We start from the raw sequence: 24,066 nt of genomic DNA, 5'->3' as shown, positions 1-24,066 counted from the left end.
GGAGGTAGGATGAGAAAAGAGCAGAATCAGGAATTACTGGAGGGTTGAAGTTGTGGCTCAGTGGTAGAGCACTTGCCTAGCATGCATGAAGCACTGGGTTCGATCCTCAGCACCACTTAAAAATAAAATAAAGATATTGTGTCCACCTAAAATCTATATGTATATATATATATATATATATATATATATATATTTGTATATATGTATATATATATATATATATAGAGAGAGAGAGGGAGAGAGGGAGGGGGAGAGAGAGAAGGATCACTGGATAGCATAGGAGTAACTGATAAGAGACAGGGCCCAGGAACTAGTGGCCAGTGACATTGAGAGCACACATGTAACCCTGAAGAGCTTTTCGTAGTTGATCAAGGAACCTCATATGGCAGTGCTAATACTCGCTCCCACTTCTGAAATGAACTCACTCGAACTCTGTGAGGAGGGCACAGCGGGAATTATTCCCATTTTAGAAGGGGAAGGAGGTTGCATTAGAAGAAGGGAACCTGGGTCCTATACCCACCTGTGATTCTGACAAGGCATCAAGCACTGAACCTCCTTCACCGCATCACCCCCCTCCCCCAAAGCAGGTTTCCCTTCCCCACTGCAATCCTCCCCAATTCCCAATCAAAGCAGCCCTGGTTTTGGACAAAGCTAAGCAGGTTTGCATGCAGTCTCTGGACGACCTCTGATGCTCTTGAGGGAGGACCCAGGAAACAAGCAAAATCAGAAAAAATGATCTCGCCCCCCAAGGCCAGGTTGGATTTAACAGTCTAATTGCAAGCATTTGGCTAATTAAAAGCAAATTGGCGTCTGCAATTATAGACCCACGTTCTTTCTTCTCAGGTAATGATGAGCCCAACTGGATGGACGTGGTGATGTCAGAGCTAAAGAGGGGCCTCACCTCCTCCAAGGTCTCCAGACCATCTCCCTGAAGGAGTGAGGGTCCTGACCAATTCCAGGAAGACACAACTGGAGCCAGGCCAGATGAGCAACCCTGAGAAGCTTGGGGGTCACACAAGGTTATTAGATCAGCACAAGTGCCTCGCTCGGTTTCCTGAATTCACATAAGAACAACCCTCTACAGAGATTAAGGGGTGACCTGGGAGGATGTGACAGTCACCCTCAATACCACCTGCCCTAAACACATTTCTTACCAGTCCATCTTGTCACCTCTCTGGCCTCTGAATGAAAGCATAGCCTTCTGGTATACATTGTTCAACAATAACCGACATCGGATGAGGACTTTCAGCTGACAAAGCACTTGCACATGCACTACCCATCTAGCTATGACTAGCCAGGTGTGGTGGTGCACACCTGTAATCCCAGCAGCTCAGGAGGCTGAGGCAGGAGGATAGCAAGTTCAAAGCCAGCCTCAGCAAAAGTGAGGTGCTAAGCAACTCGGTGAAACCCTGTCTCTAAATAAAATACAAAATAGGGCTGGGGATGTGGCTCAGTGGCCAAGTGCCCCTGAGTTCAATCCCTGCTACCCACCGCTGGCAAACAAAGCATAACTAGGTGGGTAGTCATGCTAACTCCAGTTGGCAGACTAGGAAACCATGGCTCAGAGAGATGAGTGGCTTGCTACAAGTCACAAAGCTACTAACTTAGACCAGGACTTGAATCCATTTTTTCAAATTCCAAGTAAGCGTCTTTCCTCCAACCCTTATTAACACGGACCAGATTTAATTTATCAGCTCAGTTTGTGAGACTTTGGGAAGGTGCAATGAGGGCTCCGGGGAATAAGAAAGACTGTGCATAGATTTGACAAGGGAAGACCCTCACGGCAGTGTGTGAGGCCAGGAGGGCAGAGGCAGGGGCTGCAGAAGGGAAGTGCCCACCAGCCAGAAGACACCACAGGAGTCAGATTCCCTTTATCCATCTACCCGCCAGAGGAAGCACCAAGTGCAGTCCAGGGGGCCATCCCGGAGGAAGTCGATGTCCTGAGAACAAGTGTGGCCACCTCACCACATTCTGCTGGAGGGGGCATACCTGGTGTAGAGGCACCAGGAAAGCTCGAGATGGGAGTGAGGGTCCTTGGAGGAACAGGGTATTTAGCCAAGGAGACTTGAGGGGTTTGGAGGAGGAAGATCATTGTACCTGTCTTCAGAGATCTGTTTCTCATACGAACCAACAAGATGACAATAACAAGCCCACATTTCACTTGCTCCTGCTTCACATAGGTGACCTCATCCGTCTCCACAAGAAACCAATGATAGGGAACATGGCCACCCCCTTCCAGATGGAGAAACTGAGAGATTAAGTCACTGTCAAGGTCATACCATGTAAGTGGCAGAGCCCAGATTCAACCCAAATTTACTCCCACAGCCATGATCTTGTACCAAACTGCCCTTTTTTTTTTTTTTTTCCTTTTTTGGTACTAGTATTAAACCCAGGAGTGCTTTACCACTGAGCTACATCTCCAGATTGCTGAGGCTGACCTCGAACTTGTGATCCTCCTGCCTCAGGCTCCTGAGTCACCCAGCTACCAAACTACCTTTGAAGAAATGCCAGACTTGAACAAATACATTTGTTAAGTGAACATATTACATATTGTTGTAAATATGGGCTGTTCACCTAATCTCTCTCTCTCTCTCTCTCTCTCTTTTTTTTTTAGAGAGAGAGACAGAGAGAGAAAATTTTTTTAATATTTTTTTTTTTTTACTTTTGGGTGGACACAACATCTTTATTTTTATGTGGTGCTGAGGATCGAACCCAGCGCCCCGCGCATGCCAGGCGAGCGTGTTACCGCTTGAGCCACCTCCCCAGCCCACCCAATCTCTTTTTAATTTTTAAAAAATCTTACTAGTAATTAAACAAAGAGGTGGAAACGATGAAGAGCAATGAGTTAAAACCACAAAAACGGTTATACTCAATACTGGAGTTCTCATACACAACTGCTGGACATATAAGCACATGCTTTAGAACAAGGAATTTGGCCAAATACAGCCAAATATTTAAAAATATGTAGCAATTCCACTTTTACCTAAGAGGGAAAAATCATCGATATGTGTAACAGTTCAGATATAAAATATGTTAATAGTAACATTGTTTTAAAAAGTGAAAAATTAGCTGGGCTCAGTGGTGCACATCTGTAATCCCCGTGGCTCTAGAGGCTGAGACAGGAGGATCACAAGTTCAAGAACAACCTCAGCAACTTAGTGAGGTCCTAAACAACTTAGTGAGACCCTATCTTTTTTTTTTTAATAATATTTATTCTTATGTTTTAGGTGGACACAGTATCTTTACACTTATGTGGTGCTGAGGATCAAACCTAGTGCCTCGTGTATGTTAAGCAAGCACTCTACCACTGAGCCACAACTCCAGCCCTATCTTTAAATAAAAAAGAAAAAGGGGTGGTGATGTGGCTCAGTGGTTAAGCACTCCTTGGTTAAATCTCTAGTACAAAAAAAAAGTGGAAAATTGGAAATAACTAATTTAACATAAAGGTCAAAAATCAAATAAACAAGGCTGGTGGTATAGCTCAATGGCAGAGCACTTGCCTCACATGAGCGAGGTCCAGGGTTTGGTCCCTAACACTGCAAAAACAGACAAACAAACACCTACAAATAAACAGTGCTGGAGATATGGCTCAGTGATGAGGGTTTGCCTAGCATGTGCAAAGGCCTGGGTTCAATCCCCCAGCACCATAAATTAGTATAATAGGTATACAATGAGATCTAAGCAGCTACTTTAAAATGATAATTATAACACACTGTTCAATGACAGAAAAATACTTAAGTGACAAAAATATACATTTGGTTCAAAATTTTAAAGGGGTACGTACGTGTGTATTATGAAACCTGCTCATATGTCCGTGAATGAATTTACAAAAAGACATATGCACCAAAAATGTTAGAATTACTTAGCAAATCTCTGGGAATTATGAGTAGCTTTCAACTTTACATGTCTTTCTACACTTCTAATAACTACATATTACTTTTATATTCACAAAATAGTAATTTTTAAAAAGGTAGTCCCTTTATCACATTAATTCTATGTCTCAGGATTTATCCTAAGGAAGTAATCCAAAATTCAGAAAAGAGGCAGATCATGGTGAGACACGCCTGTGATCCCAGCCACTTGGGAGGCTGAGGCTGCAGGATTGCAAGTTTGAGGCCAGCTTTGGCAACTTAGGGAGAACTTGACTCAACATAAAAAATGAAAAGGGCTGGAGATGTAGCAGATGTAGAATTTAGCGCAGTGGTGGAGTGTCACTGGGTTTAATCCCCAGTGCCAACACTAAAAAAAAAAAAATGTTCATATTGAGTTATTTGTAAAAGGAAATGAAGCTAACAACCTAAATGTCTAATACAGAAACAGCCATGTAAAATACATTAATTCCATACTTGCTGACCATGATATGCTATTTAATAAGAAAGCTATTTTTTTTTAATCATCATGTAAAAAAGGGCTGGCTTGATCTGTGTGGCTTCAAAGAATCAGAACCAAAGGTGGAACCGAGGCAAGGGTAGGTTTTGATTCAGTGCAGAAGAATGTTCCCACCATGCAGGAAGCTGCTAGCAAGGGTATAAGCTCCCTGCCGCTGGGATTTCCCAAGTGAGGCTGGCATAGGCTCAACTGGGCTTGAGAAAAACATTTTCCCAGGGGCATCTGGAAGTGGTGATGCTGACCAGGAGCCCTCTGGAACTAAGAAATTGCAAGGGAATACACTTCCTTCTTTCTGCTCTTCACTTTAAATGTTTCCCCAAAATAAAGTTCGCTCCTCCCTGGGAGTTTTCTAATTGGCCAGAGACTGGCCTGCAGAAGCCATCTCACAGAGCCTGGCTTCCAGAGCTCCTAAGCCTCTGCCTGAGCTTTGCAGATTGTGAGCACTGCAAGTGCTTAGCAGCAAGCTAAGCTGTCCCCATGTTTAGCTCTGACCTCCTCTTGATGCACTGCCGGGGACCCAGGGCGGCAAAGCAGTATCAGTGCCCAATGACCCCAGTGGATGCACAACAGGCTCAGAGAGCCTCAGCCTGTCCAGCATCGGGTGACACCACCCCGATTTGGGGCGCCTTCCACGCAGATCCCTGGGCCACCCTCTGCTAAGCCCGCGGCTGCGGATGGGCCTGGGCAAGGCGGGGCTGTGATGTCAGCCCGGGAGCCAGGGCGGGCTGCCTGGCTCTCCGCCTTCCCCAGTAATTACTTCATTTACACGGAGCAGGAAGGATCCAACTCAATAATCCAGGCAGACACACTAAAGCAATTATCTATGTAATACGTCCTGCACCATCGCCTCCCTGTGAAAAAGGAAAAGCCGAACCCAGGGAGGAAAAAAAAAAGTCCCCTTTGTCTCCCAGCCCGTGCAGCAGCCCCCAGGATTAATCCCACACCCGCGCTAACACATTCATCACCTCGCCGGCGATCGGGGAGCCGAGGACTTTTAATAATTCATATCGGCAGCCCAGCACTCTGTGCCCTTGTGCGGAGACACAGAACCCTGCTTGTTTCCGTAAGGAAAGCCCCGTGGCTGTGCCAGGCAGGGCGCCCCAGCCCCTCCTGCCACCGCCTCCTGGAGACAGGCCGAGCCGCAGGCTGCTGTCGGAGCAGAGCCGAGCCTCGGTGGCACCTCCCTCCTACCCCCTCCTCTCCACCAACAGGATCTGCCCGTCTCCTGCCCAGGCTAAAATGCAGCAGCTCAGAGGCTGGAGCTGAAGATTGGACAGTCAGCGCCTGCGGAAACCTCCCCAGCGCAAGAAAGAGGGGATTTGGGGGATTTAGGGCAGGCACCTGCAATGCCCCCGCCGCCATCTGGACCGGGGATTGGGGCAGAGGCTGCTACTCAGGGCTCCCCCTGCCTGCAGGAGATCCTCGGTGGCCTGCACCAGCTGCCAGATAGAGAGCAAGGGGTCTAAAGGGATTTGGGGAGAACTGTCCAGCCCTGAAGGCCACACCTCCTCCGACACTGAATCTGCGCTCAGTCCTCCTCCCCACCACCCCAGGGCTCCCCAGGGCTGCTCACCCCGCATTCTGGCTCTCCCCCTCCTCCCCCCTGCCATGGCTGGCCTGCGGTCTCAAAGGGCATCTGCCAGTTGCTTCTTCTCCTTTCCCTTCCCTTCCCCTCCACCCCAGCTCTCCTTGCCCCTCACTGGCCAGTTCCCCAACCTCCCTCCCTCTCTAAGTGCCTCACACAATAACCCTGGGGCTCTCAGCTGGCGACATCCTGGTCCATCATTATGTCCGCTGGCCCCTCATTCCCACCATCCCCTGTCCACGCACCAGATCGGCTCCTTCGGGAGCTTCCCATAAATCTGAGACGCCAGCCCTTGGCCCCAACCTCTGAGCCCTGAGAAGGAGGCACTCGGACCCCTCCCACTGAGGAGGCTGAGTCTTGGGGCTGACCTGAGCCCGACCCTGGGAACCCCCCTCCACAGCTCCTCCCTGCTGGCCTTTCACTCATTCCATGGGTAGAGGCAGGGTGGGGCTGGTGGCCTCTGCGCTCCAGCCAGGCTGGGGGCCCAGCTGGACCCTTGGAGGCAGCAGCCCCAAAGCTGCTCTAGCCCAGGGGAAGCAACTCAAATGTAATCAATTCAAACAGCATCAGTCCTTACTGGGGGATTCTGGGGGGAGCTGGGGGCACCAAGAGGTCTATAATTAGCATTCTCAGCATCCATGACCCCCAAGTAATGCTGCCAAGGATGAGGGATGGGGAAGGCAAGGGAACCGCAGTGCACAGAGCCCGGGCTCACACGCCAGGCAGGTGGCTGCCAGCCTGACCGGAGCCCAACCTTCCTCCTCCCACCTCATCCATCTGATGCCTCCAAACAGACTCACCGACTTGCTTCAGAGGTGTGATCCGTGCTGAGAGAGCTAACTCTGCCAGCCCCAAGGCACCCCTCCCCCAGCTCAAGACAGCTGGGGTCCTCCTCCCCTGCCCCTGGGGGCCCCCTTCTGAAGAGCGGGGCTCTGGATCTAATCTGATCTAATCAGTCATCTCTCCGGCTGGCAGGTCCCTGGCGCAGGGAGAGGATGCTGTTGTGGTTACTGCAGGACCCAGCATCTTTCCCAGGCAGAAGCAGCTGGGCATGCTCTATCGGCTCCCGCGGGGATTTCAGGGCCACGTGACTCTCCCTCCCCAAGCTGTCACTTAGGATCAGAAGTAAATAGTCCTGGAAAAGGTTTAACTCCATCCACACCAGTGACAAGCTGCTAACCACCCTTGCAGCCAACCCGCCAGGGAGAGGATGGGGTGGTTCGGCCCACCCTCCCTGGCCTCCCACCACAGGGACAAGACTGCCCCCCAAAGGGCAGCTGGGCCAGCTGCATTCCTAGCACCTTCCCACAAGGGACTGCAGGGAGCCAGAAACTGCCTGGGGGGCCTCGGCTGCAGCCTCCTGCACCCAGCCTGCCCGTGGTCACCTTTCAGCCCTGTGGCTGCCCACCCCAGAGAGGAGCATGTTTCTGGGGTCAGGAGGGCTCGGTTGGGACCCTGCTGCTTCTACTGCCCCAGCCCAATGGATTTAAAGAAGCAACATGTAAAGGTGGCTGGAGACCTTTGTAAGACACCAGGGTCTCCTAGTCCTCAGCCCAAACTGGTCTCCAGTGACCTTGAACGAGAATGCTAGCCAAGCCAGGGGGCACCTGGGTTCTGCATTATGGATGGTCAAAGGCAGAAGCGCTCGGACAAGAGCACTGTGGCCCTGCTTCTGCGGTAGACAAAAATGTTCCCCTTCCCTTGTATTCTCTCATTCTTGCTCTGCCTCAGTTTCCCTCTCTGCACACCTCTGTGGATGCTGGAAAAATAAGATTCTCGGTGCCAATGGGCAAGCATCACGGAAACACTACTGACTTCATAACCAGGTCCAGAAAGACAGGGAGAAAAGGGAGGGTTCTCAAGTCAACCCACAGGCAGGCTCACTGGCCTCAGTCCCCCCCGCCCTTACACCCCAAATTGGAGACAGAACCAATGAGTGCCTGCGGTCACTTCTGAAAACAGAACTATTCCGAGAAGCAGGCTTAGACAAAGGGTGCCCACCAGGCCCCCACCCATGTGTAATTTGTCTTTATTTGTTATCAAAGTTGGTACAAAAAAAAATTAAGCCTCTCTTCACTTTGAATATGATTGAGTCTCTTACTGTGATCATTTGTTTTTAAACCTGCCGAAGCCTTTTCTTTAAAAAGAATCTGCTTTGAAAGGAGTAGAAGATGACCTCCCTCCCAGAGCCCAGGAGGAGCCTTGTTAGTTGGGATGGGGGACATTGAGGAGATTTGGGCCATACACCAGAGAGAGTGCAGTCAGGAGCCTGGGGAGGTACTGCAGGGACTTCCAGCCCAGAGCAGGCCACGCGGAACTGGGACTCTCAGGCCAGAGAAGCATGCACAGCCTAGCGGTCCTGGTGGAGGGGGTCCCTTGGCCACCTTTTCCCCTGTCCACAGCCTGGCCGAGATGTCAGGCCAGGGCTCTAGAAAGCCGCTCATTGAAGGCGCAGGGAAGATGGGAGCGAGGGCCCAGCGCCAGGCAGGATGGATTCAGCCCATCTCACCTGCCTGGCTCTGCAGGACTTGGCAAGGCTGCCTGGCCCAGGCAGGGGGGAGAGCCTGCTTCCAGGTCGCCAAAGATGAAGGGTCCCAGAGGTCTCTGGCCTTGAACTTATGAAGCAAAGTGGGGCTGGAGTGAGAGATTACAGTCCCTGGGATGAGTATGGGAAGGGGACAAGGACCCTAGCCCCCAGCCCCTAGAATCCTCAGGCAGCTGGAGAAGTGGCTGACAGACGGGCCTGCTGGGAGGGTTTCCTCTCTGGCAGACAGAGGGCAAGGGCGGCAGTGGAGGCCCTGGATCCTCCAAGAAGCCCGAGACAGACTGGTCACGCTTCTGGGTACCCATGGGCTCAAGGGGAATGAGAGGCCCAGGGGAGGACGGGCGGGTACCGTGACTTTACCGTGGGGAGCCACGTGGTGAAGGCAGCATCAGGGCGGCATCAGGGTTCCAGCAAGGACCAGTGAAGTGCAGCAGAGAGGGCAGAGTCCTTTGTCCGAATCTAAATTCTCTCCCTGTCAGCCCAGTAGAGAAGGCTGCGGAGGAGGGATGAGGGGGACAGGATTCCAAAGAAAGCTTCTCTGAGGTCCCGCCTCTGCTCTAGACTTGCCCCTGTGGCTCAGGATCAAGTTCAACTTCTCAGTCGCTATTCAGTCTCTGAACACTTGAAGTGTCATGGATGCCCCACGCCACATGGGTGGCCATTAGACGGATGGATTCACTGTCCCTCAGCACCCACTCCTCACCCTGGGCCTTATCCACACGGGCCTCCCTCCCTCCGCATGGGGAGCAGCGAGGGGAGCCAGCTTGGGTCTCTGATGGCCAACCACAGCTCCATCCCTAACTCAGTGCCTGGGAACCAGCTTCTTCTCAGCTGAGCCTCAGTTTTCCTCACCTGCAAATGGAGCTCAGACCACCTTCCTCCTCCTTCCCTGTATCTTCCTTTCTGAGGACAGAGCTGCTAGGGCCAGAATTGCTACCTGTGACTTTCCACCTGCCTGCCTTCTGGAGACAACAGAACAGTCTTAGTGCACCTCACTTCCTGGGCCTCCTCTGGGGTCCCACAGGTGGGGTCTGTATGGACTCTCGGCTATCCAGCACAGCCTTTTAGGGGTCACTTGAGTGTCACCGCCCAGCCCTTCGGCACATGGGAGACAGCACTGGCTCCAATACCCCGGTTCCGAGCAGCCCCCAGGCTGGTGCTGCCCAGCTCACCATGTGCCACCTGAGGATTCTGGCACATTCTTGGAGAAGGTGTTCAGACCACAAGGAAGAAGTGACAGGGCTGGGTGGGGCTCCCTGGGTGGAGCAGCAGCTGGGGTTTATCAGGGATGTGTCTCTGCAGGACGTGTCCCTGTCACATCTCCTCCCCTGCTGACTCTGGAGAGAGAGGAAAAGCCGCCCTTGGAGACAGAACTGATTCTGTCCTACAGCGGGTGCTTGAGCAGGGAGCCAGAAAGGACACGAGGCCCCAGAAGAGAATTCTTATTGGTCAGGAATAGGTGGCACCTAGCCAGATCTTTAGGATTCAGAAAGAAGTCCACCAGACCTACGGTGGTTGAGTAGTGGCAGGGGAGGGTCAAGATGGCCCTGTCAGCTCCTGGAAGGCAGCACCATAAGCCTGGAGAGAATCTGTGGGTCACCATGGAGCAAACCCCTAAAGGCCGGATGTGGCTGATCATGTGTGCTCTGGCGCCCTCTTGTGGATAAGATGGAAAATGCATACGTGCTTGGTAATGGGCTTTACCCATCTCTCTCTCCCTCTCCTTTCCCCAGGTACTGGGGATTGAACCTGGGGAACTTCACCAGTGAATTCTCAGCCCCGCCCCTTTTAATAAATTTTCAGACAGAATCTCACTAAGTTGCCCAGACTGGCAAACTGGAACTTGCCATCCTGCCTTAGCCTTCCGGAGTAGCTGAGCTTCCAGGTGTGCACCACCACACCCACACACACTCTGGTGTGTGGCCCAAATCTCCTTACCCACCTTTTCACCTTTCGCTTTCCTTTTCTCCCCACACTCTCCTTCCTGGCAAATGACACCTTCAGACTGCAGATACACTGGAGTAATACATCACTTGTGGGTACCATGTGAACCCCGCCGCCCCAGACACCATGAAGGAAAGAGCTTACTGAAACACAATTATCATGCTTGTTAGATCCTGGGAAAATGTCAGTATTTGGTTATTGAAATTGATCCATCCATATTCGAAGAATATGTCTGGATATCTCGGTTTTATTATTACCTCTTGGGATCCATGTCGTGGGTCCTCAGAGTTTCTAATTCATCTACCAACACAATGTCATATATCTGGATAGGCAAAAGACTTAAAATCAGCATACTTTAGTGATGGGGGCCACATCAATGTTTATAGTAGCTCCATTCACAATGGCTAAGCTATGAAACCAATCTAGGTGCCTCTTCAACAGATGAATGGATAAAAGGAATGCGGTATGTATCACACAATAGAATATTACTCAGTCATAAAGAAGAATGAAATTATGGCATTTGCCAGTAAATGGATGGAAGGAGGATGGGAATGGGAAAGACAGTAGAATGAATGGGACATCACTTTCCTCTGTTCGCGATGAACACACGGCCAGTGTGACTCCACATCACGTATAACCACAAGAATGGGAAGTGATGCTCCGCGTGTGGATGATCTGTCAAAAGACATTCTACTGCCATGTACAACTAAAAAAAGAACAAATAAAATTTTTTTTAAAAAACCAGAGTGGGAATGGATTCTGGAGGGAAATGTGAAAATAAGGAAGGTGGACCAGAGTCGTCCACTCACTTTTTACTAAGGGTTCTTGGGCGCGTTCCTCGTCCGGGCCTGGGGGGAGCAGCGTGGCATTACGTTAGGGTCACAGCCTGGGAAATCCTGCAGCACCGGCTGCCTCCCAGCCTGACTTCCTCCCAGCTCCACAACCTTGAACAATTTATTTACAGTCTGGGTTTCCTGGTTGTTTGCAAAAATAGTTAGGAGCTGGCGAGGACCGAGGAGAGAACACGCTAAAGTGCTCAGCTCTGAGCCGCTCCTGCTGCTGCTGATACAGAACAGCCACCGCGTCCGGATACGGGGCCACTAGATGAATGGCGGCCGACACTTCATTACAATATGTGATAGGACAACTTCATCTATGTCCCAGACTTCCTGGCCACGCTGTGTCGCCCCTGCCCTTGAAGAGTTTCCCATCTAGACCAGCGCTTCCCCATCGTGTGGTCCCCAGAACAGCAGCATCAGGGTCACCCAGAAACCTACTGAAAATGCAAAGTACAGACCCCTTGAATCAGAAACGCTAGGGCAGAGCCCAGCAATCGGTTTTCAATAAACCCTCCATGACCTGGATGCACACTAGGGCTGGAAGATTACAGACGGAGGTAAAAGGCTACACATAGAAACAATTAAATGCAGGAGGGCATCCCTGAAGGAGGGAGGTCCTGGGCAGGGTCTGAAGGAAGAGAAGTTGTCCTCAGTGGACCCAAGCCATGTTGGAAGAGGGAGCAGCACTCACAAGGGCTCAGAGGCTGGGAAGCAGGTGTGTGTGGAGGGACCCACAAGGGCTCGGTGTGGCTGCAGGAGAGGGTTAATCAGCAGACTGGTAGTGTGGGAGGTGAGGCTGGGAAGGGAGGCAGGAGCCAGATCATGACGCCCTTTAAGTGCCTAGAGAAGGAAACGGAGAATGATAGGAACAAATTTGTACCCCACCTCTCCCCCCAAAAATACTCTTGCAGCACCAGGGCCAGAGGCAGGAGGAGCCACAGAGCAGCTGCAGGAATGACCAGGTGAGCTCCAGGTGCCCTTGACAGTGGCTGCAGGGATATGACAGGGGGGGTGGGGCCAGAGGGGGAGGGGGAGCAGGGGGGGATCTCTGGGGTCCTGCCTTGTGGGGAAGGAACAGAGCAGAGAAAGAGGAGGGGGGCACGTCTACACAATCGAGGGGCTCAGGAGCAAGCTCCCAGATGGCAGTTGGAGGAGGAATTAATTATGCTTCTGCAGTTTACTCCCTGTGCTTTCTCATTCTTTCTTTCATTTCAGCAAATACTAGGTTCCCAACACGTACCAGAAACCACCACCACCAGGATGGGCTCTTAAGGGTCACGTGACAGCAGGGAACATTAGCAATGAATAAGTAAACACATGCACTTTCTAATGTTTCAGTAGTGCTAGGAGCGATGAAGAAAAAAAAAAAAGAGAGAGAGGAGAGGCAGAGACCTCAGAGGGACTCATCAGGAAGGGCCTCCCCAGATGGGCAGAAACAGGAGAGGAGTGCTCCCAGGTAGAGGGGTCAACACGTGCAAAGGTCCTGAGGTAGGGATGAGTTTGACATGGAAGGAAGGAAACAAGAAAGTCTGTATAGCAGGCCAGTTATGGGAGGAGACCAGGGAGGTGGGCAGAACCAGAGAACACTAGATAAGTTTTTTGGTTTTTTTGGTACCTGGGATTGAACTTTACCACCGAGCCACATCCCCAGCCCCTTTTATTTTTTATTTTGAGAGAAGGTCTCACTAAGTTGCTGGGGTTGGTCTCAAACTTGTGATCCTCCTGCCTCAGCCTCCGGAGCTGCTGAGGTTATAGGCGTGCACCACCACTCCTGGCTCAAAGGTAAGTTTTCTAAGGAGAGGTGGAAAGAGGTAACATCGTAAAAGTGCTTAATAAACTGTCTCAAGAACCAAATGTATATTCTGTACATCCAGGAATATTAGGATGGTTTCTAGAAGAAAGAATATATATATATATATATATATATATATATATATATATATATATATATATATATATATATATATATATAAAACGTGTGTGTGTGTGTGTGAGAGAGAGAGAGAGAGAGAGAGAGACACTAGGGATTGAGCCCAGAGATCTTTTTTACCACCCCCAGACCTTTTTATTTTTTATTTTGAGACAGGGTCTCATTAAATTGCCTAGGCTGACCTCAGACTTGCAATTCTCCTGCCTCAGCCTCCTGAGTAGCTGGTGTGTGCCCCTGTTCCTGTGTCCAGCAAAGGAACAGTTCTCTTAACTGAATCAGGAAGGATTTAGATTTAATTTTAGGGAAATTCAGGCTGTAAGAGCCATGCGTTAGCAGAACAGTTTCCAAAACAGATTATTCATAAGAGCTTTTTGCTTTTAAAAATATGGCCAGTCTTGAGCTGGGGGATGGAAAGGGGACCTCTCAGGGTGTTGGTGGATGAGAATTTCAGAGAGGAGAGGGAGGGAAAGGGTCCGCTGTCCTGGGTGGACTGTGGCTCCCTCGGTGGAGCCGGGCCCCGTCCACCAGGCAGCAGCGCCCTGCCATCTGCAGATTCAGGGGGCAGAGCAGGCGGGGAGCCCGCAGGCCTGAGCATGCTGGGCCTCACCCATGGGAAGGAAGCCAGGACCCAGCCTGGCTGGGAGGCGGGGAGACTGAGGCCAAGTGGAGGGAAATGAGTCCAAGCGAGTGGTGTGGACCAAGCAGCCCACAGAGCTGTGTCCTCTGCATCCCTGTGAAGTCCAGGGTGGCTCCCCGAGGAGCGGCTTCAACTGGGAAAAGCCAGGGCTGCCCCACCCCCAGGGGCCTGGACACACACACACCTCCACCCAGAATCACAGGTGCCCCCGTCCAGGAGCAAGAAAGCTGAGCCTGGCCTGGCCACCGCAGCCTGTCTTCTCAGTGAACACCACACACCTGCCCCTTGGGCTCCACCTTCCTCCCCTGTGCCCCGCTGCCCCAGCTCCTGCCTCTCTACCACTGTCTGGTTTGTCCAGAACGCTCTCCTCCGCTTGGTTGGGCCATCTCCTTCCACCTGTGCAGCCCAGCCCAGCGCCCCACCCACCCCGCCCCGGAGAACTTTCCGTGATTGACACCAGCCATGCCCAGGCCAACGTCAACACAGACAGACAGACAGGCCTCTCTCTCTGCAGCACTCTGAGGCCTAGGGTGCCTTCCTGGCCACTCACAGACCCAAAGATGCCTTTGACGAATAACCAGACCTTTTTAATCACCTCCCCCTCCAGAGGTGACATCGGTGACAAGGACAAAAGTAAGATCAACGGCGAGATCAGAAAGGAAACTCCATCTTACTCACTTGATGAAATACACGGCTCCTTCCTTCGTAGAATCCATCTCCCAGCCCTTGGGCAAACCTGCCAGGAAGCAAAATCACAGGATGAGAAGGCTGGGACTCCACCTGTCCCCGTCGGCCTCACCAAGCAACCTCACTCAGGAGGCCTGGGCCTGGAGAGGCAGGGAGGTCCCGAGAGCAGCGGCGGGGGTCCAAGCAACCATTTCACCTTAGTTTGCCTATTACTTCTAGCACCTAAATTTCTAGCAAATAATGAGAGAGATGGCAGGGATGGGTCATCTTCTGACAATGAGCAAAGCCACTGGAAAAAAACATTGGGACTCACCCACTCATTCAACAAAGCTTTTCTGAGCATCCACACTGGACCATGCCCCGGGCCAGCCCCTACGGCACAGCAGTGAGCCACCAAGGTTGTCCTGGAAGTGTCCTCAAGACCATGTGACCAGCCCCCTTATATCACAGAAGTGGAAACTGGGACCAAGGGCTGTCACTTGCCCCAAGACTCGGATAAATAGAACCTAAAATTTGACTCAAAGTCTCCAAATCACAGGTCAGCAATGTGACCTCTAGATACCCACAGAACCTAGATACCCACGGAATGCTCAGAGAGGAGAACCACAGGATCTCAGTCACAAGGGCTAAATCGTGGAGGAAGCTGACCTTGGCGGGGGCAGGAAGGGTCCCAGGCAAACCCCACTGGTGGGTACGACAATTCTACCTCTTAAAGGGGCCTCTGTCAGGCACTAACTCATGCCGTGTCCTGTGCACTGTCCTTAAACAGCCGCCCTGCCCTGTCCCACAGACTCCCTCCTCCCACGGCAGAGGAGGTTGTTTCTGAGAGCCCTAGAGAATCCACTGTCCCCTGGCTGAGACTGGAAAACAGGTGGGAATTCTTGTGACAGAGATTCCCAGCCACCTTTCTGTTCAGCCCAAGCATCTGCCTTGGGTAGGAGATCTTACAAGACATGGCCCTTCTCTGTTCATCTGACCATCTCCCGGTCATCTCAGCTGTTTTGGGGCATACCCTGCACAGAGCACAGCCTGGGTCCTGTGGCATGGCAGATCTAGCTTTTTGTCGCCCATTTTATTCTCTTGTGTTTATCAAAGGGTCTGTAGTCTCATAGTTGCTGCTTCAGCAAAACAGAATGGCTAAGGAGCCCAGCTTCTGTCCAGGACTTGCCCCGGGGAAACACCTGCTACCACCTGAGGAAATCTTCCTTTCCCTAAGCCATGCCTGTCACCTCTGCTAGTGCTTCTAATCTGCACCTATTATACAATAGGTGTCAGCCCCATCTATCTGCTGACAGATAAGGAAACTGAGACCCAGACAGGTTCATCAACTTGCTTGAAGCCACACAGGAAATGTCTGGGCCGGGATGTGAGCACTGGTCTGCTGTCTTTAAAGCCCACACTCCTTCCTCTGTGCAACTCCATAAATGCTACTTGTTCCCCTCTGTCCCTGTGGGAGGACGCTCCCATTCAGAGGGGCGTGGGTTGGCAGCCTCCCCAAGTCGAGGGATCCCCCATTGGGTCAGAATCATAAATAATCCTGCCACTGTGATGTGCCTGGGCAGGAGGCCAGCGTGGATTATGTCCCTTGCCTTTTTCTAGCAACTTCCCTCCACACTGCCCTCTCTGCCCGGGCAACACCAAGAGCGCTTATGTTCCTGTCCAGGCCGAGTGCCCGCCGAGGCAGCTGCCCTCCCGGCGAGCTTCGGGGGCATCTTAACCCCTTCCCAGCTGTGGAAGGCCAGTTGGCTGGCCAAAAGAGACGGGCCCCAGGCTCCTAGTCATCTCCCATAGTGATGGTGGACTTGACTCTGAATGGCCAGGACCCTGGGGCAGCAATAGCACCAGTCCCCTAGAAGAAAAGAGTCCTGGCCAGGAGGTAGGAGGCCTCCGTTCAGTGGTTACCTCCCAGTGCTCCTGTGTGGTCCCAGCCACCTCCTCATGAGGTTCCCAACCCTCTCCCAGCTGCTCAGGTACGGAATCAAGCACCTGCAAGCAGAGCCAGGACCTGAGCTGCGTCTCTCCACCTCCAGAACTTAATGCACCACTTTGCTTATTAGCCAAGCACCCCCAGGGGCAGCGGTGCACACCTGTAATCTCAGGAGCTCGGGAGGCTGAGGCAGGAGGATCGCCAGTTCAAAGCCCGCCTCAGCAACTTAGTGAGGCCCTAAGCAACTCATCAAGATCCTTTCTCTAAATAATATACAAAAAAAAAAAAAAAAAAAGGGCTGGGATGTGGCTCCGTGGTTGAGTGCAGGTACCAAAAATAGAAATAGGCTCTGGGCAAGTCGAAACCCTAAGCCAATATGAGCAGCACTGCCAGCTGTGCCCCATGAGTGACCACATCTCTTGGAAGCAGATGCCTGGTGTCCAGTCAGGTGAAGGCTGGGCTGGTGGGAGATCCTGCCAGGATGCTGCCCACAGCTCCTCCTCCTACTGGACTCAGAACAGAAGGGGTCGATCTGTGGTCACTTGAAGGACCCCAGTCCTCCTCAAGCCTGGCCTCCCTCCCACTGTAACTCAGACGGATCCCTTTTTCTTTGACTGTTTTGTGTTTTGTTGGCCTGTCTGGTCCCACCTTTCCCAGTGGGCTGGGAGGTCACCAAGGGCCAGGGAGCAGTCAGTGCTGACCTTGGCCCCTCATCTTTCCTGTTTCTCGCCAGCTTGAAGGAGTTCCTATCGGCCAAGAGGGGCTATTTACATTTCAATTGATTAAAATAAAAAATTCAGGTCCTTGGTAGCACTAGCCACATTTCCATGGCCCACATGTGGCCAATGGGCAGCAGAGATGGAGAACATCACCAACCAGGCTATCAGCACTGGGGGCTGGGTTCTGCCCAGTCCAGGAACCTCAAGATAGAAGGGACTTTGACTAGGCAGGGGATGAGAGAGGAGTGAGATCTGTGTCCTCCAGTGTCTGTCCCAGGTACCGATGGTGGAGGTTGAAGTTAGGAGAGACCCGGAGGTGAGCACGGCCTCCTGCAAAATGGCAGCCCACAGGCTAAGTAGAGGCCACCCATGGAGAAGGGGAGCAGAGCTGGGGCCCAGGGCTCCTGTAGCCACCTCAAGATTGTGCTTCCTCCTTGACTGCAAAGGCAGGGGCAGCGGGCTCCTTACCTGGGCTGGAGGAGTGTCCACTCTGGATGGGTGCTTCTGTACCAGGGTGCACCCAGCTGGTTGACTTTTCCTCGTCACTATGGAAGGAACAATAAGAAAGGGTCAGGTTCAAGAAAGGCTTCCCTGAACAATCCAGATGCCTGACGTGGGAGCCCCTGACGCTGCCACGCGAAGGTCTGGTGCCTGGTCTTGAAGAATTTGTAACCCACTGGGGACCGGTGCATGGAAGGATGGTTACAACACAACACAGCAGCAACTACTCTCCCCCCTCTAGCAAGGCACAGGAAGTGGAATGCCAGCAGAGAAGGGATCGCTCCCTGGGAAGATGTTAAAATGGGGAGCCTTCCCTCAAGGGGCCACACTGGAGGGGACTGCAGAAGTCAGGTGAGGGTCCTCCCAGCCAAGTCCCAACCCACAATTTCTCTGATGCATGAGAAAGGGAAGAGGCTGTGTGAGTGGAGCTGGGTGTCTGCAAGGCTGTATATTTTCACTCATGACATTTCCTCCCAAACAGATTATGAATCTGAGGTCTAGAATGGGGAAAGGACACCCCCAAGGTCACAACCAGTAAGTGATGAAGCCAGTTTCAGACCTAGACCTGTCCTCCACAAATGCCCAGCTCTAACATCTCACACCCTCCAAGGCCAGCTCCCAGACAGTGCAGACACTCTGGGCTCTAGGTCTGAGGGCACAGGAACCCATCAATGTTTCTCTGCCCCCAAGATCCAAGTGACACAGATTTTTCCAGAGTCATATGTGACCTAGCATGAGGCACCTGTCTTGGTCAATTCAGGCATGCGAAGGAAAGGACTCACAGATGCCCTGGAACATTCAGGCTTTAGGAAGAGGTGGTCTTGGGGTCTAGGACAAGACCCCATTCTGTGTCTTTAAGGTATGACTGATGTACAATAAACTCCACTGTTGGGCTGGGGTTGTGGCTCAGCGTTAGAGCACTCACCTAGCAGGTGAGGCCCCGTGTTCAATCCTCAGCACCACATAAAAGTAAATTAATTAATTAAAGATAGTGTATTCAACTACAACTAAAATAAATAAATAAACTCCACTGTACACCTCTTCCTCCCCCTAGCTCTTATGACCCCACCGTCCCCTATAACACTGATCTGCTCTGTCACTTGTTCTAGGTTAGTGTGTATTTTTTAGAGTTTCCAGAATTTTACATAAATGGAATCATATAAGCTGGACTTCTTTGTCTGATCCTTCCTTCCTTCCCTCTTTCCCTCCTTCCCTCCTTCCTTCTTTCGTTCCTTGCTGTAGAATTTATTTCACTCCACCTTAGTGCTGAGTAGTGTTCAGGATGCACCAGCGTAAGCATCCATTCACCTGTTGACGGACATACGGGTTGATCTCAATTTGGGGCCACAATAAATAAAGCTGCCATGACTCTTCATGCACATTGTGCGGACACGGGCCCTCTTTTTCTCGAACCCATTCATTTTTCTCTGAGGTTGGACACCTGCTACAGGAAGAGATTTCCCAACTGACCAAAGAAGAAACAAAGTCACAGTCCTAGTGACCCCTGAGCCCTGAGCCACTGGGAGCCATTGGAGAAAGTGCCTTATTCCTGGGCTCTGGTTTGGGCTTTGATCCTGGGAGGCAGTGGAGATTGAAGCCAAGGGAGGAGAAGGGTTTGAGGGAAATGCAGCCCCTCACCCCTCCTCTTTGGCTCCCCTGAGACTTCCCAGCCCCCTGGGGCCTGACCTCTGCTCACACTCACGCTGCTGGCTCCCTGGACTTCCCAGCTGCCTCCCTGCCACCTGGATGTTGTGGACCACCGCATCACATCCTCAGCCCCCCACCACAACCCTCGGCTTCCTCTTCTTGTCCTTCTACTGTCCTCCTTCGTTAGTCCCTGATAGGAAATTGGACTTGAGAAGATCCAAGTCCACAGTCCTCAAGCTCAGTTGGGCCCTGAGCACCACTAGAATCTGCCTCAGGGTCCCCAGTCATTTGCTGGATGTTCCCAGGCCTTAGCACCATCCTGCCCCCCTGCCATCCCCCCACCTACCCCGACTGATCCTGTCTCTTAAGAGAAGGAAAAAATAAAACCATCAGGCCTCCCAACATGCCCAAACACCCTGCCCCCAAGTTCACCCACATTCTCACCCATCCTTTAATTCCGTCTCTGCACTGGAGAAGAGGCAGCCTTCTCCCATTCAAAGCTAATCCCCTGCCTGGGCTACAGACCCCTCCTTTCCCATCTCTGATAGAAACGTCACTCCACTGAGCATTCCAGACATGCACTGTCACTTTCTCCCCCCACCCCCACCCCCGTGGGGTCCATCACTTTCTGGTCCACTCCCCTTCCTGTCTTCCACCGCTGAGCACTCTGTCCTGGCACCATCTCCCCACAGCTTCTGGTCACATCCCTCTCCCTCCTGACCCAACATCCCCCTTAGAGAAGAGCCCCTCCCGCTCTCCCTGCCTCCAGCCGCCCAGGCATCAGCCCATTGCAAGCTGGTTTCTGTCCCCAGCCCCACCCTGAAACCACTTTCCATTAAAGACACCCTCACCCCCAGGGTTCCTAAATCCAACAGACACTCCAGTCTCGGCCCCTTGGCTTCTCTGCCACGTTCCACACTGTTGGCCATTCCTTCCTTCCCCCTTCTCAGTATCCTTCTTCCTTCCCTTCTGGGGCAACACCCAACAGGTCCTGGTGCTGCTCACCCCATGACCCCTTGACCTCGTTCTCCATATTGGCCTCTTTTCCTCTTTGCTGTCCCTAAACACAGTAATGCCTTTCTCACCCCACCCCTCCCACACTCTGGGCAGTCCTGCCTCTTCATAATGACCCCTAGGACTCTCCTTTCATCAAGACGACTCTCTGGACCCCTGTCTATCCAGCTGTCTGTCAACACCTCAAACTCAGTATTTCCCCTGAACCTGCACTCCCCCTAAAATGAGTTTCTCTTCCTATGAGGCTGATCTCTGGCAAACTCAAACTGGAAATTCTGAGATTTATCTTTGCCCTCCACAATATCCAGGCAGTAGATCCTATTCCTAAAATCCTGTCCCTACAGAGGTCTTTCTTCACCAGGCACAGTGGCGCACACCTGTAATCCCAGTGGCTCACACCTGTAATCCCAGTGGCTCAGAAGGCTGAGGCAGGAGGGCCGCAAGTTCTAGGCCAGCCTCAGCAACTTGGCCAGGCTCTAAGCAACTCGAAGAGACCCTGTCTCTAAATGAAACATAAAAAAGGGCTGGGGATATGGCTCAGGAGTTAAGTGCCTCTGAGTTTGATTTAAAAAAAAAAAATCTCTCCCTTCTCTCCCTCCCCTTCACCTCTGTGCTCCCCACTTGAATTCAGGCCCCCCATCAGCTTTCTCCCAACTTTCCACTTTCACCGTTGCTTCCTGACGACGTTCGAGTTTCTCCCCCGCCTCCTGCCCAGCCTCAAATCTTCGCCCCTTTAGCTGCCAGAGGATCGTACTGAATGCAGATCTGACTCTGTCAAGACCTCGAGTGTCCTTTGGCTTCCCACCTCCTACAGGATGGAGTCCAAACCCTCAGCCCAACATGTAAGGCCTCTCTCAAGCTGTCCCTTTGTGACTTTTTGTCCTTGTCCTCTGCAGCACCCCTGCATCCTCCACTCCATTTTACTGAGCCCCATAGAGGATTCTAGTGACCCATGTCCCACACGGTCAGTGCCATCCTTCCACGGGTCCCAGCGGCCAAGCCCCCTTTGGCTCCCACCCTTCATCCAGCTCAGCCCAAATGCTTCCTCCTCCTGGGGAGGCCCCTGAACTCCCCGCACAGCGCTGGCTCTTCCTTCCCCCTTCTCCTAGAGCCTCATGCAAAATAAATGCTTCCAGAATGTATCCAATGATTTCCTAAGGACTTATTTGTGTTTTCTTCTGATGACTTTAAAAAAAAAAAAAAAAAACCCTGTCGTTTATTTATTTATTTTTATCTCCAGTGCCTAGTGAGCAGTAAAGAGTAAATGCTTCAGATGTGTTTGTGGAATACAAGTCAAAAAGAAGCTGGAAGGCCAGCAGGAGACTGGGAAGAAAGAGAAGGATGAACCCCTTCTCTAGAGTACCTGAGGAACTGGGAGAATTCAGACCCGCAGGCCCTGCCCCTGATCGGAACAGGAATCTCCAACAGAGTACTCAAGAAGCTTTTTAATAAAGCCTTCCCCCCCCCCCAGACAGGGTCTCCCCATGTTGCCCTCAAACTTCTGGGCTCAAGCCATCCTCCCACTTCAGCCTCCTGAGTAGCTGGGACTGCAGGCAGGTGCCACCATAGCTCCTGGCCCAGATGATCCTTACGGACTCTGAAGTCTCAAGCCACTGAGGGAGGGCACTCCGGTTTTAATCCTGGAGAAGTTCTGTTATTTAGGAACCTGACCTAGGGTCAAGAACTTTCGTGGAGTTGATTTCTAAGATAATATAATGACAGCATCAATTATGATAAGGGTGGCAATAATTACAAAAGAAAGGCCCTAAGCAAACACCCAAGAGAACACTCTGCCGCTTGGGCTCCTGCAAAGGCAGTCTGCTATGGAGAAAAGCAGGCAGGACAGTCTGCAGATAGATGCCAGGCTTAGACCAAGATCTGACTGACAATGGTTTTATCTTTGACAAGCAGTTCCAGTCTCTCTGGACCTGGGTCCCCCACCTAGACAACGCAGGGACTGCTTCTGGGTTCCTTTTCACTCTCTTGCCCGGTGAACGACTATCTTGAAGAAGAGAAAGCATGTCAAGTGTGGGTAACAGTCCAGAATGCTGTGCTTCTAGACTTGCTATCTCATTGGAAGATTTCTATCCTGGCAAAAAATGAGTATAGGAGAAGCGGGCCAAAAGAGGGCCACTTTGTTATAATGAGATTATGCCACAGCCATTTTGGTTTATGAAATTATTATAACAGTGCTAATAAATTACTGAGAATAGCAAAGACTCTCTCTCCCTAAAGATTGCTACACATGCAGCGGGTGGCTACCTTCTCCTGTCCCTTGACAACATTCCAGCAGGAGGGGAGAAGAGCTGCTGGCTTTGGAACACTGAACCCATGGGTGAGGGGACGCAGGAACCAGGTGGCAGATTCAGTCCCCTCCTGGACTGTATCTTGTCACTTAGCTGAAGTGTTCAGGTAGCAAGTAGGGGAGGAGGATTGGAGATCCACCTTTGGATCTTTCTGCCCAAGAAGGTGAAAGGATCCCAGGCTGGGCACTGGTCTGGCTGTCCTCCTGGGGACCTCTGTGGTCAGGGGAGAAGGGAAAGGCGGCACCTCCCTGTCCTGCCCTGCCTTTCTAGCTAGGGAATACAGAGCCTTTGCTGGACTTTGACCCATTGAGGAAAAGGCGGGAGACACATTCAAACAGGCATCCCGATAAACTTATTAGTCATGCCCACTGTCCCAGTCACCAGTACCCTCCTCCCTCAGGCTTGTCCCCAGCCCTGCCACCTTTCAAGTTGGAAAACTTTAAAGAAAAATAATGAAAAAAAAAAAAAAAGGAGAGGGGAGAGAGAGACCTACGTACTTGATGAAGAAGATTCTCCCACCGCGGTCCACTCCGTAGGTCCACCGGCCCGGCAAGTCCAGCCAGTCAATCTCATCGGCCATCTCCGTGTCCCCGCAGCCCCTCTAGCTCTCTGCCCTCCTCCCCCGGGCGCCAGGCTGGCGCCCCCACTTTCGGCCGCCTCCTAGAGGCGGCGATGGGGGAGGGGGTCCGACGTGGGTCCGCCCTGGCTCGCGGCGTACCTCCTGGGTCCCTGGCAGTGACTCTGGCCTCTCGGAGACGGCGAGCTGGCCGCAAGCCGGGCGGCAGGGAACCGGCGAGCACTTAACCCTGCCGGGCCGGGAGCCCCAGCCCGACCCCACCTGCCTCCTCCTCCTCCTCGCCGCGGAGCTCCTCTTCGACCGTCTCCTGAACTTTAATGACGGGCAATTAGCGCGGAGAGTAATTATGACGCTCCTCCGCCCGGACTGTTAGCGGGCAGCGCCGAGGTGTCGGTCCCTCCCGGCTCGTGCTGCCCGTCAGCCTGGCGGAGCCTGGGAGCAGCGGCGACGCGGGGAGGATCCTCCCGGAGGGAGCAGGTTGCAGCGAGCGAGCGGGGTGTTGCCTCGCTCCTGCTCAGCTCCGATCCTGCACTTGAACCTCCGGCGGCGGCGCGAGGGGGGCGGGGCCAGCGCCGCGGAAGGTAATTCACAGCCCCGGGAGCACCCGCAGCCCAGCGCTCGGCAGGGACTCGGGGACCGAGAGCTTTGAGTCACCAACCTGAGCGACGTGTCCAGCCACCCAACGGAAAGGGGGAAGTGATCAAACCTGGCTCTACTTGGTGGGAGGTTAGGACGGGAACAAAGGTCAAATGCATGGAAGGGTGGCGCGCTGGGAGCAGTGAGGGGCCCTAGGAGTCCCTTTCAGCTAAGACGTCAACC

At 52.3% G+C, this 24,066-nt stretch overlaps 1 protein-coding gene across 12 annotated transcripts in view; it reads right to left on the bottom strand.

The window, feature by feature from the left end:
- Positions 1-23,703, bottom strand: part of Plekha6 (pleckstrin homology domain containing A6) — a 142,475-nt gene extending 118,772 nt beyond the window's left edge. For 2 of the 12 annotated variants that reach the window (XM_046463145.2, XM_046463153.2), the window contains exons 1-3: positions 23,168-23,696; positions 17,671-17,747; positions 14,548-14,605 (exon numbers count right to left, since the gene is read on the bottom strand). In XM_046463145.2, coding sequence (XP_046319101.1) covers positions 14,548-14,605; positions 17,671-17,747; positions 23,168-23,250 — 218 coding nt within the window. In that variant the 5' untranslated portion in view covers positions 23,251-23,696. Of the gene's footprint in view, positions 1-6,774; positions 6,925-14,547; positions 14,606-17,670; positions 17,748-23,167 lie in introns of those variants that run through there. The other 10 variants (XM_046463169.2, XM_046463208.2, XM_046463142.2 and 7 more) reach the window with 9 other exon arrangements.
- Between the last annotated feature and the right edge of the window lie 363 nt (positions 23,704-24,066).

Source organism: Marmota monax, unplaced genomic scaffold (assembly GCF_021218885.2).
Source record: "Marmota monax isolate L192 unplaced genomic scaffold, Marmota_monax_Labrador192_F-V1.1 WCK01_AAM20220418_F8-fsc00099, whole genome shotgun sequence".
NCBI lineage: Eukaryota > Metazoa > Chordata > Mammalia > Rodentia > Sciuridae > Marmota > Marmota monax.
The sequence above is the reverse complement of the archived record's forward strand: the minus strand, read 5'-3'. Positions and strand labels throughout refer to the sequence as shown.